The 16,054-nt window shown below is 38.9% G+C and overlaps 1 protein-coding gene across 1 annotated transcript in view; it reads right to left on the bottom strand.

Moving 5' to 3' along the window:
* The window catches only part of PPEF1 (protein phosphatase with EF-hand domain 1), a 51,420-nt gene that overhangs the window by 19,157 nt on the left and 16,209 nt on the right, over positions 1-16,054 (bottom strand). The window contains exons 5-13 of the mRNA XM_063305147.1: positions 14,840-15,018; positions 14,237-14,351; positions 11,749-11,795; positions 6,453-6,619; positions 5,492-5,528; positions 5,107-5,256; positions 3,654-3,983; positions 2,858-3,043; positions 1,876-2,018 (exon numbers count right to left, since the gene is read on the bottom strand). Coding sequence (XP_063161217.1) covers positions 1,876-2,018; positions 2,858-3,043; positions 3,654-3,983; positions 5,107-5,256; positions 5,492-5,528; positions 6,453-6,619; positions 11,749-11,795; positions 14,237-14,351; positions 14,840-15,018 — 1,354 coding nt within the window. The remainder of the gene's footprint in view (positions 1-1,875; positions 2,019-2,857; positions 3,044-3,653; positions 3,984-5,106; positions 5,257-5,491; positions 5,529-6,452; positions 6,620-11,748; positions 11,796-14,236; positions 14,352-14,839; positions 15,019-16,054) is intronic.

Here is a 16,054-nt window from a genome sequence, read left to right as displayed (position 1 = left end):
CTGTGGCTTCATGGAATGGGCAATAACACCGCATCAGGTTAAATCAAGAATTGAAAAGAAAAAGATGTATTAAATCACATTTCTCACAACAACATTAAAACTTACCTAATATAATCTGTTAGTAAAGACAGAAGCCACAGAGAATACCCTGTTAACTGTTTCCCTCCCAGTGAGAAGAATAGGAGTATTTTGCCATCATTTCTTCTGTACAGTTCTATAGAGTTTAATATTGCTATGAAAATACTGTTATTTTACGGTATCTTTATAATGCCTGACAAGTTACAAATATCGTTGTAATTGTTTGTTCAATGGTTTTTATCGTTGTAAGCAGCCCAGAGTCACTTGCTGAGATGGACGGCTATAGACATTGAATAAATAAATAAATAAATCAGTAGAATATATTTGGAGTAAGCAGAATGCTCAGAATAAGCAGCACAGCCTCTAATCCTATATTCCCTTCGGCACTCCTGTTTTTAGCTAACATAGCTAAAACTCTGTTTCTTTTGCTGCCTCTCCCACTTCAACGTGCAGCACCATTTACTCAACTACAGGTAGTCCTTGCTTAATGACCATTTGAACAGTGACCATTCAAACTTATGGTGGCACTGAACAAATGGTAGTTACACCCAGTCTCCGAAGTTACGGCAGTTGCAGCGTCCCTGAGGTCACATGATCAAAATTTGTGTGCTTGGCAGCCTGTCCACACTTATGACTACAGGGGCACTTCAACCCCCACCGCCTATCTCCCCCATCTCTGCCCTTTTGGCCACCCTGCACAGCTGCACTCCTCAGTGGTGCTGAAGCTGGCACTGGGGCTGGCGCTGGGGCTGAAGTAAAGACCCAGGGCCTTCAGCAGTCTCAGTCAGCTGCCACCACCCTTGAGGCCTTCCGAAACATTGAGAGAGCAATGCACAATTTGGACAGTGGTCGGTGTGACTTTCTCGAGAGGTTTCAGAAGGCCTTAGCCTTCCAAAGGCTTTCCAAAGCATCATGAGAATGGCGCGCACTACTGTATTTGGAGAACAGTGTGAGCGGCCTTGGGAAGAAGGCCTGGTGTGGCCAGCAGCTGCCTCGCATAGGGCCAGGCCAGGCATGCCTTGTCAGTAGCAGGAGGAAGACAGCTAAAGTCGGCTGGGTGCAGCAGGGGTTGCGAAGCGCAGGGTGGCGGGGGCTTTGTGCTGTGGCACTGGGGTGGCTGGTTGTGGTGTGGGGCTTGAGGCAGCACTGCTCAGTGGTGGTAGCACCAGGGCTGAAGTAGAGGCCAGAGGGAGGTGGCAGCTGACTGAGACTGCTGAAGGCCCCAGGCCTCTACTTCAGCCCACGGCCACCTCTGCCAAGGAGTGCTGCTGTGCAGGGCAGCCAACAGGGCAGAGATAGGGGGAAGATAGGTGTGGGGGGGGGGGAGTTGAAGAGGAGGCAGAGGAGGCAGTCCCTTAGCTTACCAAGGCTCAGGGCTGGGAGGGGCCAAGCTGGGAATGGCTTGGATCAGGATAGGTCCTTGCCTAATGACCAGTGGGATTTGGTTAACGATGGCAACAGGGACTGCCGGGATTGCCATTGCTAAGCAATGTGGTCACATGACGTCGCAGTTTATGACCGCATTGCTTAGAGATGGAAATTCTGGTCCCAGTTACCATCATAACTCGAAGACTACCTCTATTCTACTGTCTAAAAGGAATCATCTTCCAAAAGGAGAGGTGTAAATTTGGCTGTACTCATAAAACATCAACTGATTATTCCTAATCTTAACTAATGTTTTCAGCAAAGACTGTCCCACCAATAACTACATTATTATGTATACCAGTGGACAGTTAGGCATCCTCTTCCTAAATATGCATGTTGTTTTAAGAAACAGGCATACTTTTCTAGTCCTACCTCTGATGAAGGGTCTGCTTACGTGTAGATTTGCTGACTTGATACTGAACAAAACGAGGAATCAGATCTGGATTTAGTTTGATGTAGGCCCCACGATTGCTTCCTTCTTCATAGTAGTTTGAGGCAGAAAAAATAGTGATGACCTATTTGAATAAGAAAACAAATATCACTTGAAATAGAGTGTGCTTCAAACCAGACTGGTCACAAATGAAACAGATGGCAGAATTAACCAAGCACTATGCTATAATTCTATATACTGTGAGCAGTATATAAGCAGCTCTTTCCATTATTGGCAGAAAAAATGAAAAAGAAGCTTATGTAGCCATTTATTTTGTTCATGGCTCTGTGTGTCTAATAAGTGAAAAAAAAATCAAGTTCTGAACTCATCTTTTAATGTGTTTTGATGCACGCTTGAAGAGCCGTATGATAGCTCTCTCCTACAGCTCAAGAATGGACTAACTATAAACATGCATTTCCTTGTATGTTAAGCTTCTCCCTCAACAGACCATCCTATATTCTCAGTCATGGAAAGGATTTTGTGTGTTTTGAAGAAAGGAGGAAAAAAACAACAGCATACCAGAAAGATGAGTTATCCAAGCTTCTGCCGGTCATGCTGTTTTACAGTGTGTGGAAAAGGATGGAGCAAAGAATGTCAAACGAAATTATAGCAGTTTTCTATGGAAGCAGAAAACTGACATAACTATTTGCTAACAGAATACTTTCCTCTTTTCAGCTAGTCTTTCTACCTAAACATAGGAACAGAGTACTGTACTGATTCCTCCTTATCCTATTTTGCACTGAGGAAAAAATGAAATCATGAATAAAACCCAAGAAATCATGCTGTGGTATTTTAAATACCTTGTTGATGGATAACGATTGCCATATCAATACTGAGTTGAAGCTCTCTTTCTAGAACAATCCAGTACAATCTTTCTAGCTTGTAAAAGTTTTGGTGAAATTAAAACTTCGAAGTGTGAATTACCCTTCCATTATGGCTGATTTCATAACCTTCCTGTTTGCATTGGTGAGACCTGATGAGCAATTTCAAATTATAACGCTGCAGCAATCTGGCAGTAACATCTGGACCAAAGTAACAACCTCCTCCTCGAAATTTGTTTGGTGTACAGCCATTTTGATGCTTAGGATCACTCCAGAGAATATCCATTACCTTTCCATGCAAATGAATGAAAATAACAATTATCCTCCAGTATCCTTACTAGATTCCCATGTGCCATATATATGACAGTGAAACTTATGATACTGATGGGCTAAATTAGAATGGTAAGAAAGTTAATTCACAATGCAGAAATCAAGGTAATTGCAGTCCAGGGTAGAGACAGTTATCTATTTAGCTTGACCCATACTGACCCATTCTGCCAATCTTCTAGCAACCTGGTAGCAAAACAAAGCTTTATCATAATAAAATGCCTAGAGAGAACTTCCCCAAATGGGGGACAATTGTGGACATACAGTATATTGGTAAGAATGTAGGGCCCTTTGTATCCTCACAAAAATGTAATCTCTGGAAGACAGGCACTACAACTGTTACTCCACATTTTCTCTTAGCTTGTGAGAGTTTGATTTGAACTAACCAGACAAATTTGGGGCAGCAGATTTCTAGTAGAAATTATTTGTTAAGCTTGCGATGGATACCCCAATTAAAGCTTCATTTTTAATCTTTACAAAAGTTGTTATCAGTTTGAACAACTTTATAACCCAAATCTGACTAATAAATTAACATTTTGGAAAAAGAGAACATATATATAACTTCAGCATACTTGCTCCCATTCCTTTGCTGTTAATTCTGGAGATGCATATGTGGTAGTAAGACTGTAAGGCTTAAGACATTGCGCATTCTGAAGTGGGCTAGAACTGGTTCTGCCATGGATGCCATCAAGATTGTCTTTGACATCATCCATTTCCTTGGAGTATTGTCTTCTCTCACAAGATGCTGATGTGGACCTTATTACATTTTTCTTGGAGATGTCTTGCCCAGAATTGCACTTTTTGGTTTCTATGAGATTGGAACTAGTGTTTCCGAGATTTGTTCTCTGTGGCTCATGGACTGCTTCCATATTTGACTTCACTGGCCTCAGCAAAGACTTCAACTATGAAGATAAAATTCATGATCATTATCCTTAAAGCAAATACACTGCTGTATAGGTCAAGAACAGATTAGTCTGTCTTTCAGTGGTATGCTGGGAGCCCATTCCAAACATAAATGGAGACGCAAAGGAAACATACCTAAAGAATATATATGAATGAGAATATATATGAATGAATGAATACGTGCACATGTGTGTGTGTGTGTGTGTGTTAATTAAGTACAGTTTACATGATTTCTCCCATGCATTTATTTCCTCTCAATTACTTTAAAAATTACAACTTAGCAGAAACTTTTCATAGGGCCATGGGGGCCACACTCAAACCTCTGGAATGCACCCTCTTGTTTGACAAAGAAACATCAAAGAATTGTATTGCATAGAATTACCTGCAGTTGTTCTTTTAGTAACATTTCTGCCTTATTTTGGAAACAACACTCAATAAGTGGGACTAGGTTTGATACAGTGGAGATTTTTAAAGAACAAACCAGCTTCACCCACTTTTCAACTAGAGACATAACATTTCATTGGCCCACTAGAATTAAAGTGTTAATTAAATTGTTGAGTACTGTAGAGCAAAGAGTTTGTAATCAGTTGAATCTAAACAGCTGAAAAGCACCATCTAAAAAGACTTTTTTCCTTTCTGAACAACTTACCTAAGACAATGCTTGATATATGTAGGTATATATATATACACATATGGATACTGTATGTATACAGTATGTACATATACATATATGCTACATATAGATACGTAGGTATATTTATATATATGAATAATCTAATGATACAACTCTATGATTTTTGCTTCAGATATGTTGTTTTTCACTCAGTCTAAAACTTATATTAATAAATTAGAAAGCATTTATGTTGAAAACATGACTTTAACCTCTTTAAGATGAAATGCAGAGAAAGACAAATATGTGTATAATACAACAAAGGAAACCATACTATTGTAGGAATGATAATAATTACCTATCCTAATATTATGTACATTATCTCTAGTTCTTTAAGTATACAAAATGCCAGACTTAATTCCCCCTAAATTTAGTAGAATTTTACTTCTTGTGAGCGAGACTGGACTCAAAACCAATAGGATAACTGAGTACATTTTGTGCACAATTCCTACCTTGTTCCTGTGGAATGAATTCAGGAAATTCAAATCTGTAGTATCTGATATTCCACCATGTAAAATAAGAACTTGATTGTCAATAATAGTTGCAAGAGGAAGCCAGCTGTAGACATCTTGTAGAAGATGCAAAATTGTTTTCCCATAGGTCTGTCAAATGAAATACTGGATTAGATTTTATACCCAGAAGCTCTTGTGAACTGTTCTTTAAGACCTATGGACAGCTTCATTTTGGCTTTACAATAAAACAGGGAAAAATGGAGGCAAGTATTTTTTAGGACATCTCTAGGCCAGTAATGGCCTGGTACTTTATGAAAAACAACACAATCGATAATTCAACCTTGTTAATTTTATGGCCTCTATAAAAAGAAGATAAAACACTGACCTTGTACTTCTTCATAATTTCTTTTGTGAAACCATATCTGAAATGATAATAATAAGTATTTTTAAACAATAACAACTATAGTCTGAATAATGCACATTGCCTATAAGGAATATTTTTAATTCTATGTTATATGTCTGTGTTTGGAAATGAAAAAGATGATCCATCAGCATTATCACAGATAATTTAGTATTTAAAGACAAAGCAGTTATAAACCCAAAATATTTTCTGAAACTGATTCCTGCCATATTTTTCTTGGCATTCAAAATACAGATTATTCACATTGTTTCTTCTTTTACTGAAAAGCATCTAGTAATTTATGTCTTCTCTGCTATAGATATACAATATTATTTTCAGATGCATAGGAAAAAATGTTGACCAGTATAAATACCTTAGAGGGTTAAACAGTGTATTTACAGTTTTTCTGCCTTAAGTTAGAAACTATGGTGCCATAATCTTTAGCTCAAGTACTTTTAAAATCAGTGCCCAAAGTTCAAATTCCACTTGAAATGCCTCTAAATAATCTTATTTCTGCTTCCTTTTAATCTAAAACACATGATAGCAAAGGGAGAGCAGATTTATCCTGTCAGAATGATTTCTCATTGGATATGTACATACATGTCTGATCCTACCCATAGTGACATCAAAATGACAAATATATATTATGACATTACTGAGTATATGGAAACACTACCCTTTGTTAACTGCATTGCCACATTGCACACAAGTACACAATTTGTAGTAAAGGGTGGCCTTCACATCATAAGGCACATTTTATCACTATGCTGATGCATAGGCATTGGTCTATGATCTAAAATAATGTAAGAGGAAAGTATGGGAAAATACAATTTCAAATACCAACACAACAAGATAATGGCGATCAGGTAATAAATATTAATATCAAGCTCTCAGAAAAAAGCATACCTAAGAGATCAGGCTGGAGAAAGAATAAATATTACCGTACCTAAGATTCATGAGGTGGTCCTCATGATTCCCTCTGTTGAGATGTAAATGGTTAGGGTAAACGAGGAGAAATGCAAATAGGATAATAAGTATTTCCATGGAATTTTTCCCTCTGTCAACAAAATCACCGTTAAAAACGTAAGGGTTTTCTTCTGAAGGAAGGCCATTCTGCAGAAGAAAACAAAATATAGTATCATTAGTTAACAGCAGAGTGACTGCAATGCAATATTACAGGAATATTCCTGCAATATTACAGGAATATTGCATAATATCCGTTCACAGCCGCACTCTTCCACTTCTGCCAGAGCCATAGGAGAAAGCACTATATGAGGCCATCAATCATGAAGGCATTATAACCTTATCTAATATTTTGAGATACTATGTCAATATAATGGGTCATTCAATATTATTTGCATCCTTTTATCCCTCCAAATAGCACTCAAGAGCACTCAACAAAAATGCTAAGATAAAATATTCCATTATGATTAAAACAAAACAAATCAACTGAAAACATACAAATAGTAAAGAAATAAATATCCATCAGTTAAAATCTACTTCAGCACACAGATCAACTTCTGTATAAGGACAATATGGTCCTAGTTGAGCCAATCTTGGCAAGCAATTCCAACATAAATCAATGCTAAAACATCTTTTGTATTTTATTGCCCTTGTTAGAATCACTTGGAGGCTATTATGATGATTATTAGTTACATTTAGAGTCTGTTTTACTAACAAGGAGCTGAAGACATTTTTAAAATTTCTTTTCTCCAATGTAATCCTCACCTCTGAGGCATTTTATTTTTATATATGTACAAGCATCTTAAAAGAGTGATCAATTTATTATGGTAAAACTGTGATGGGCTACAAAAATACATTTCATTGGAAAGGATAGGCAAAACTGAAAGAATGATTAGTCAAAGGTAATCAAGAAAATGTAGTCCAATGATTTAAATCTCAATCTCCATTAGGCTAAATGGCCACTCTACCCATATTAATATTATCATATTTCTTAGCAATATTTGTTAAAGTGAACATTAGAAATTCAAGTCTGAAAGGAAGAGAATGGATCTGAACTAAGGCCAGTAGGCCTATTCCTTCCATTTATCTGAAAGCATTATACAACAGCTGAGATGTGCTAGCTTTCTGGCTATTATTTTGGAGATTTCTCTTCCATTTGATGTTAACCTAGAAAGTTCAGGGCATCCATTTTGTTTTCATTTTGATCTAGATATCAATAGCCCAGCTAGAATGGTAGCAGCAGAAAAATAAAAGTACTTATTTGAGTAGTAACATCATTATTCAGTTGATTCTTGTTATTCACAATGGTTATGTTCTATAAGTTGCCACGAACACTGAATTAGTGCATACTGAACCATTGCTCCTTAGGGGAAACACGGGACATTCGTTTACACTGTCCTGTTCAGACTATGAGATGGCCAGGCAGAGTTACTAATAAAGTTCTTTATTGAGTAAACTATTTACAATAGCAAGTTTTTGCAATAGATTAGAGCATGTAATTCAATCAAGTCCACCCAGGTGGCAAAGGACACCCAGGCAACACTGCAGAGTCAGACTGTGGCAGCAAGGGAGAACCTGGCCAATTCTCTGATCGAAGCTGCAAGGCTGGAAGAGCTAAGGTGCATGGCAAAGAAGAGGCTGAACACTCAAATTGATGTCCTGGCATGCAGGCTGAATCAGGCTGGAACATAGACACTAGACAAGGCTGGGCTGGAGTATCTGGGCAGGGCTTGGTTCTGGAGACAAGACTGGACTTGACTGGAGCATCTAGGCAAGGCTGGATTCTGCAGGCAGGACTGGACATGGCTGGGATGCCTAGGCAAGACTCGGATCTGGAGATGAGGCTGGACTGGACTGGAGCGTCTAGGCAAGGCTCGGTTCTGGAGACAAGGCTAGACTGGGCTGAAGCACTGAGACAAGACTGGAATCTGGAGACAAGGCTGGACTCAACTGGAGCATTCAGGCAAGGCTGGGATCTGGTGGCAAGGCTGGACTGGACTGGAGTGTTTAGGCAAGGCTGAGAGCTGGAGGCAAGGCTGGACTGGACTGGAGTGTTCAGGCAAGGCTGGGATCTGGGGGCAAGGCTGGACTGGACTGGAGCGTTCAAGCAAGGCTGGGATCTGGAGGCAACGCTGGACTGGAATGTTTAGGCAAGGCTGAAAGCTGGAGGCAAGGCTGGACTGGACTGGAGTGTTCAGGCAAGGCTGAGAGCTAGAGACACATCCGGATCGCACTGAAGCGAAGTGACAAGACTTGGAGCTGGACGCGAGATGGTGCTCAACAGGGACAGTGGAGAGAGGCTCTGCTGGAATGACTGGAGCAGGAGGAAGTTCTGCGAAAGCAAAAGGCGCTGGTGCTGGTTCCACACTGGCTACAGGCAAGGCTTCCGATGCTGGTAAGGATTCTTCCGCAGGTGCTGTGAGCTCAAAGGAGCGATTGTCCCTGGCAGCTTGCTCTTGGTGTGCCTGCCTTTTTATTTGCTCCTTTTCGTGCCGTTTTCCCTTTCTGGCCAACTGCGCTTCTTTCTCTTTCACACGCTTCTCTGCTCTCCTCTCTCAAGCACTGATTGGAGGCATCAAATCTCCCTCCGGAGTTTGTCCAATCATCTCCTGCGATTTCTCCTGCTCTGCTGAGTCACTTCCTAGTTCAGATTCTTCAGGACCTTGCTGATAGGTTTCGTTTTCCCCTTCTGACTCCGAATAAGTTTCATTCTGGAGTCAGAAGCAGGCTCAAACCTCACATACACTATAAGAGCTGAAACAAGAAGGCAGAGTGACGACATGTTCAACATCATCTAGGAATGTGCGCATTGGACTCAATTTTTTCGCCACTCTGCATGTCCACAAGTAACCGCAAATTGATTTTGGGGTTACAAATAAAGTTTAGAAAGTAGGCAAATTCACAAATATGGAATCTGTGAATAATGAGGATCAACTATACAGTATATCTAATTAAAAGCCACAACCGTGCCAGTAAAAACAGCAACCAACCTAGATCCCTGATGGGAAAAATAATATATTGTGAGAGATATGTACTACTGGGAGGTTTTCCATTCTCACATGCATGTCAGCTCACACACACCCATATGTACAGTTAGGAATGGGTTTGTAGGACTAAAAACGACAAGCTATTCAGAACACACTTGTTGGAACAGTGAAATAAAAGTGTTCCCAATAACAAATGAAATAAATTCTGAAAATATATGCAAATAACATTTATCCAGGGTGGGAAAGCTGTTGTTCTGAGGTTTTTGCAATACTAGCTTTTAAGGCAGCTTTAAATCTGACATTAAATTTAAACTGTAAATGCAAAAAAACCCCATCTGTTTTAAAATATAAAATATAATAAGACTTTCCTGTCTGTAAGGATTGCCTATTCTAATGGATATCAGACTCATAAGCAGGGTTTCAAAGATATTTGATTTATTGAAGAATAGTATGCAGGATCGCAAAGAAAGCTGAGAATGATGAAAGCATGCCAAATTCAAACTAAAAACCCTCGGTGCAAATGAAATCCCTCTCCCGTAGAATCTTCTCAAGTCCACAATCCCAGGTGCTCCTAACGGTTTCTGATGGTCTGCGGGAAAAGTCCTTGAGCAGAGAAAATAACCCAAACACATTCCATTCTCCTGATTTCACATACAGAGCTTGGTACAAGGTCTCAGAGCAGCTCCCTCCCAAACAGAAACGCGCGTCAGTGCCATGGCATGTGCAATGTTACGATGTATAAATTACATTGAAACAGTGAACATGACACTGTCTCAGTTTGCTTAACTCAAGCATGTAACAGCTCTAGTTTTAGTTACTGCCCTTTACAAATGGAATGAAATTAAAATCCTTTGCAGCAAAATACAGCTTTCCAATAGTTTGTGGAGCTAAGATTGCTCATTAGATAAAAAAATAAACAATAAACAATAAATAAAACATCCATGGTACATATGAAGATATAAAGCTGTAGGGTAACAATAAATATTAAAATATCCACAAACACAGTATGACAACCATTATAATACCTTACTATTATAATAAAATAGGATCTGTAATACAATATTCCTTAGACAGGGTACAACAGCCTACCATTAAGCAGAAAAAGGCAAGATAACATTCAGCTACCCAAGGAAAAATGGGTCCTAATTGTTTTCCAGAAGGCCTTCACAGGGAGACTAATCTAATGTTCAAAGGAAGGCTGTTCCACAATATGGGTGCTTTGACACAGAAACTGTTACTTACTTCAGCCTCCTCTCATCTTACAAAAATATGGGATTACCAAGAGCTTCTCCCATGGTGTACACATGGTAATTGGAAAAGGCAGCTCTGATGATACCTTGGTCTTTGTAGATCAAAACCAGCACTTGGAATTGCAGGCAGAAGCTTACTGGCAATTCCTGTAGGACCTTGAGCACAAGTCTAATATGCTCCTGGTGGTTAACACCTGCCAGCAACCAAGCTGCCACATTTTGTAGCAAGCGTAGTTTCCAGGTATTCTTCAGAGGTGGCCCCACGTAGAACACATTGCAGTAGTCTATGTGTATAGTCATAAAGGCATGAGTTACTGTTGCAAGGGTCAGCCCTTCAAGGTAGTCAAGACAAGAAGCACCAACCATTAGTACTAACACTACCTTTATTGTAAGGTTACAGTAACAGAATCTTGCAAGCCCAAAAGTACATCTCTCCCCCTTCACCTTTACGGTCCAAGAAACTAGGGAGGGTCCTTGTGAGATGTTTGCTACATCCCCATTGCTTCTGCAGGCTCCTTCTCCTCCTGTCTCTCAAGGACATTCTCACAGACCATTACACAAAGGTCCTTGAGCTCCAGGTAGGGCTCCAACTGGCAAATCACCCAAAGCTGAGCAAAGGGCCCTGGACATAGCTTCCACCTGTCCATCCAGCAGTAGACCTGCCATTTTATATATTTCCGTCTCTCAAAAAAGGTGTGTTCAAATATTCTAAGTCCTTTTCCTAATTAAAAAAATGCTTTATAGCATCCAAGCTTTTACATGCTTTTCTTTTCAAGGGAAAAATTTCTAAGCTATTTCAACTTCTGTTTACACTTTGCAAAAAAATCCCAAAGAGCCCTTATTTTTAAGTTTTATATCTTCCAATATCCTTTAGCTAGTGCCTCCAATCAGCCTCCAATTACAATTAACAGAGTGCCAGTGGAAAGATGCCCAAAGGCCAATAATTGATACTACAAAGTGCTGATTATCTGGATGTAGGCAGTTGCTAATATCATTTGAGTAAGCACCATCTTAAAAACTCAGCAACATCTTAGTTACTCACTTTGTAGAATATCAGCAAAAGATCATCCAACTTTCCATGTAAATCACCTAGAAAGAAAAACAAGTTTAGTGCTGCATAAAGTAGCTTTCAGCTGGAGCTTATCAGCAGCCAGAATTACAAATCATGACCCTTCAATATTTAAGAAATATGCATGTGAAGGAGAAAATGTAGGCACTCAATGTATTTTAATAGGTTTTGAATTGGAAACCAAAAGGGAAAGAACCAACACAAAGACACTTACCAGATGAATATTTAAATGCCAACTCAGAGAGTTAAAAAGGATTTACTGGAAGTAGGATATGTCTCATTACCTCTAATCAGATTGGCTTCAGCTTCAGTAAAAATGATGCTCTCATCTGTCACTAATCAGGTTTTGGCCATGGCAACTATTATTTGCTTGAAGAGTAGGTCATAATGTATCTCAGATATTCTTATAATTGTGCAAATGAAGACACCAGTTAGAGGAAGTACACATATAGATTATCAAGGACAGGCTTGCTTGCAAGACCAATTGTAATTCCATCCAATTTAAGAGGCTCGTAGTTCGAGGAAATACAATGATATTTTCTTATGCACAACAATAACTGACTAGAACTCATTGAACAGTATAGAATATAAATACAAGCTTCCTTATTTGCCTTTGCACTGAATGGATTAAAAGCTGATTTAAAACAATCTTGGTTTGGGGCCTTTACCTGCAAAAGTACAATGAATTTAATTTGTTAGCTTCTCCCTTGATTGGAAGATACAACGCTGAGTCTGAGAGAATTACTAGCAGAATAATTATTCTGTCTTGCAGGTGCTGAATCTCCTCAAGCAGACCCAGAGAGTGCTGTCAGCTCATCCATAATCTATATCATCGTTCCAATAGAAGAGAATATGTGTACCTCAGAGTTGAACTGTGGTGTCCTTGGTGCTCTCGGTTGGTTGTTTACTTGCAGACATTTTATTACCCAACTAGGTAACATCATCAGTACAAGTGAGTGTGGGATTTGTTCGCTCTTTATATGCAGTCACTTGTCCTGCTAGTGTTGGTGGGGGTGTGGTTTTCTCCTTGGTAGTTCCTTGATTAGGGTAGTTTTCTGCTTGATTGCTTGTCTGTGTCAATCCCTGCTTATCTGGGTGTTGGTTGCGGAGATGGTGTGTTCTGGTTTTTTTGTTTCCTTCTTAGCTTTTTATTGTTTCTTTTGAATGGTGTGTAAATATGGTTTATTTCTGTGTGTCTATTGATGGCTGATTTGTCTGAATGCCAAGCTTCCAGGAATTCCCTAGCATTTTTGGATTTAGGATGCTCACAGTTTCCCAGTTGAAACTATGGTTGAGCCTGTCCATGTGCTGTGAGATTAAGGAGTTTTCATTGTGTCTTCTGACTGCTAATTGGTGTTCATCAATGCACTCTGCTAGTCTTCTGCGTATCTGTCCTACATAGTGGCTGTTACAGTCCTTACACTGTATGTTGTACTGTATGTTGTAGATGACTCCTGTTTTTTCTTCCTGGGCTACTGGATCTTTGGATTTACTTAAGATGTTTTGGAGGGCTTTAGTTGGTTTGTGTGCTATAGTAATACCATGTGGCTATGTCACTGTAATTACACTGTGCCATGTGGTTATATCACTGTAATCAAGGAGAAATTATTGGGAAACTCTTGAAGTTATCTTTACATAGTTACTGATATAATACAGTAATATGTATAATAATGAGAAGACATTGATGGCCTATAGCCACCAAAGAGTGCTATTTTGATCCAGAAGATCCCCAAGTCTCAATCAATGTATCTTCAAATATTCAAGGAGGGCAAGAGTGAGAGATTCTATACTTTGTTTTTCCTTTTTACTCTTTCTCCCTCTTATCTATATATTTATATTAACGTATATTTAAAAATCCATATACAGGCATAGTTCATAAATTAGAATTCCTACTATTTTGTATATTTTCACCATTTTAATAGCTCCAGAGAAAATATCTCTCAGTAGACATTCCTTCTGTTGTAATAGGTGGCAAAAATCAGGAGGACCTCTAGGGAGCAGATAACTAACTTTTTGGTCCCATCTAGTGTTTATTTGGAATTCTGCAGCCCAGATTTGGTACCCCAAGTTGGTAATAATATATCAGAACCATTTCTTGAAGACTGGGGAAGGTTAGAGTTCAAATGAATTATTTACCACACAAAAGAACATTTTACAGATGGAAATGCAGCTCTTTTCATAAAAGTTTGCCTGGTTTGGTTACTGACTCATTCAGTAACATCTGACAGAAAAAAAGTGGGAGGAAGTGTTTGGCTTACTTAAATTATGTTCCAAAGTGTGAGTCACCAGTCCTTTTTTGATATAATAAAGAAAAATTGGGAAGGATTTGAACAAGGAGGAGGAAGCTCTCATTTCAAAGGCAGTGACAGCTAAAAATGTTGCACAGCCCTACCAGTTCAAGAGATATTTTAGATATTACCCTGACACTATGCCTCACTGAAGAAAAATGTTGCTAGCTCACCACAGATTGTTACTTCTTTGGCATAAGAAGTTGAGAGATGAGTGATGTTTGGCATTTGTTGAAGGACTTTCCTGGTCTCATGGAACAGCTGAAGTACATATCGAGCATGGAGCTTCTGCGAAGAGTCAGATATGAAGACAAAAACAGCATGTTACTGGCATGTTACTCCATAAAGCTAAGCAAGAAGGATGTTGTCTGAGAGAAAGTTTAACATTTTATAGGACATTTCGAGACCCTGCTTGCACAGACAACCAATAGGCAAGATCTTTAATGCCATTGCAATATTTGTATCTGGACTGTGCTTGGGCAGTATTGGATTGCAACTGGTGTACTTCATGACTCCTTAAAAAAAATACAGTGCTAAATAGTGTCAGCTTGGTTGCAAATGTATCCAAAGCCCATGGTTTGGGTTTAGAGCCAACCAAGGAAATGAAGAAAATAATCCATAAATTATGATACACTAGAGCCTTCTTTGATTTGGTCCCCTCTAGATGTATTTCTTTGAAGACTATTATAACAGATACCCCATATTCCAATTTTTTTATTATCATGGAACATTGTAAAATGAAACATTAAGTTATTAAACCAATGGTCTCAACTTGCCTGTTGATCTTTGAAAGCCTGAAGAAGTACATCAGTATCAGCAACAGTAAGAGGAAAACAAAGACGAGGCCCATAATAGGAGGCTGGTACCTCTATTGTTCTTTCATACTCTATCATGGCATGATCTGAGACTGACATGGCATAATCACTAGTAGTAGAGAAAAAGTGGGAGCTGATATCTATAAAAGAAGCAGAAAATACAGCTTAGAAATATTTTATCTGGTTAATAATCATGTCCATAAATAATGGATTGGCTCTAGCCTTTGCTCCTTGTACCAAGACTATACTCTGAGAAGACTTGCATAGGCTAAGCCAGCCAATGGGAAAGGGACAAAGAGGGGGCACCATCTTAACTAAGATCTTCTTCTACAGCTGTAGTACTGCTTTGCATGTTGGGTTAAATTGCACTTAAGAGTAGAAGTGCAAAATTCTTTGTTTATAGCAGTTTCAGAGCTATATGAAGCACATTCAGAACAAAGACTCACAATTGGGTAGTTAGGTTTCTCTTTGCTCCCCTTCCATCTTTTCCTTAGGTGCCCCCATTTGTGGGAACTGCAGAGATGAGGAGTATCCATACCATTAGTGGCTTTTGTCCACTAGAAAACACCTACTTTGGCTACAGTGCACAAATCTCACAAACTAAACATCCTATAGCTATAAATCAGATATTAGCGAGCTACAATTTCTAGCATGCCTCCATTAGCCATGTTAGCTGTGGTTGATGGTAGCTGCAATTCAAACTTTGGTTACCATGTTCTCTTCAGCATGAAAAAATATAAATAAAACCAGTGTACACAGAAAAACCCATTAATAATTATTTATAAGAGGACTTAGAGAAATATATTTAAAACCAAAATTACAAATATTGCCAAACATAGTTTTTCACAGGAACGTTTTCTGAGGAACACACCTTGGCATATTCAAAATTAGGTAATCATGTAAACATTTTAGCATGAATCTGAAAATAAGATATTTTTCAGGTGCTATTGATTCTAAGATTAATGAAGCACTGTATAAGAGCTCTTGAATATCAACATTAAAGATGTATTGAGCAGGAAAGCAAAGGTGCTAGTTCTGCTCCTATACCTCCATGGTTCTTGAATAATCAGTTCCTACTTTGACAATTTAATTGGAACTGCACAGACACTGCTCCAATTCTTAGATTTTCACTCTTGGAAAACAGAAAAAAAGTTTCCATTTGCATGTGTAGATCCT

This window comes from Candoia aspera, chromosome 5 (assembly GCF_035149785.1).
Source record: "Candoia aspera isolate rCanAsp1 chromosome 5, rCanAsp1.hap2, whole genome shotgun sequence".
In the NCBI taxonomy this organism is placed as follows: domain Eukaryota; kingdom Metazoa; phylum Chordata; class Lepidosauria; order Squamata; family Boidae; genus Candoia; species Candoia aspera.
This window is presented reverse-complemented; position numbering and strand designations above follow the sequence as displayed.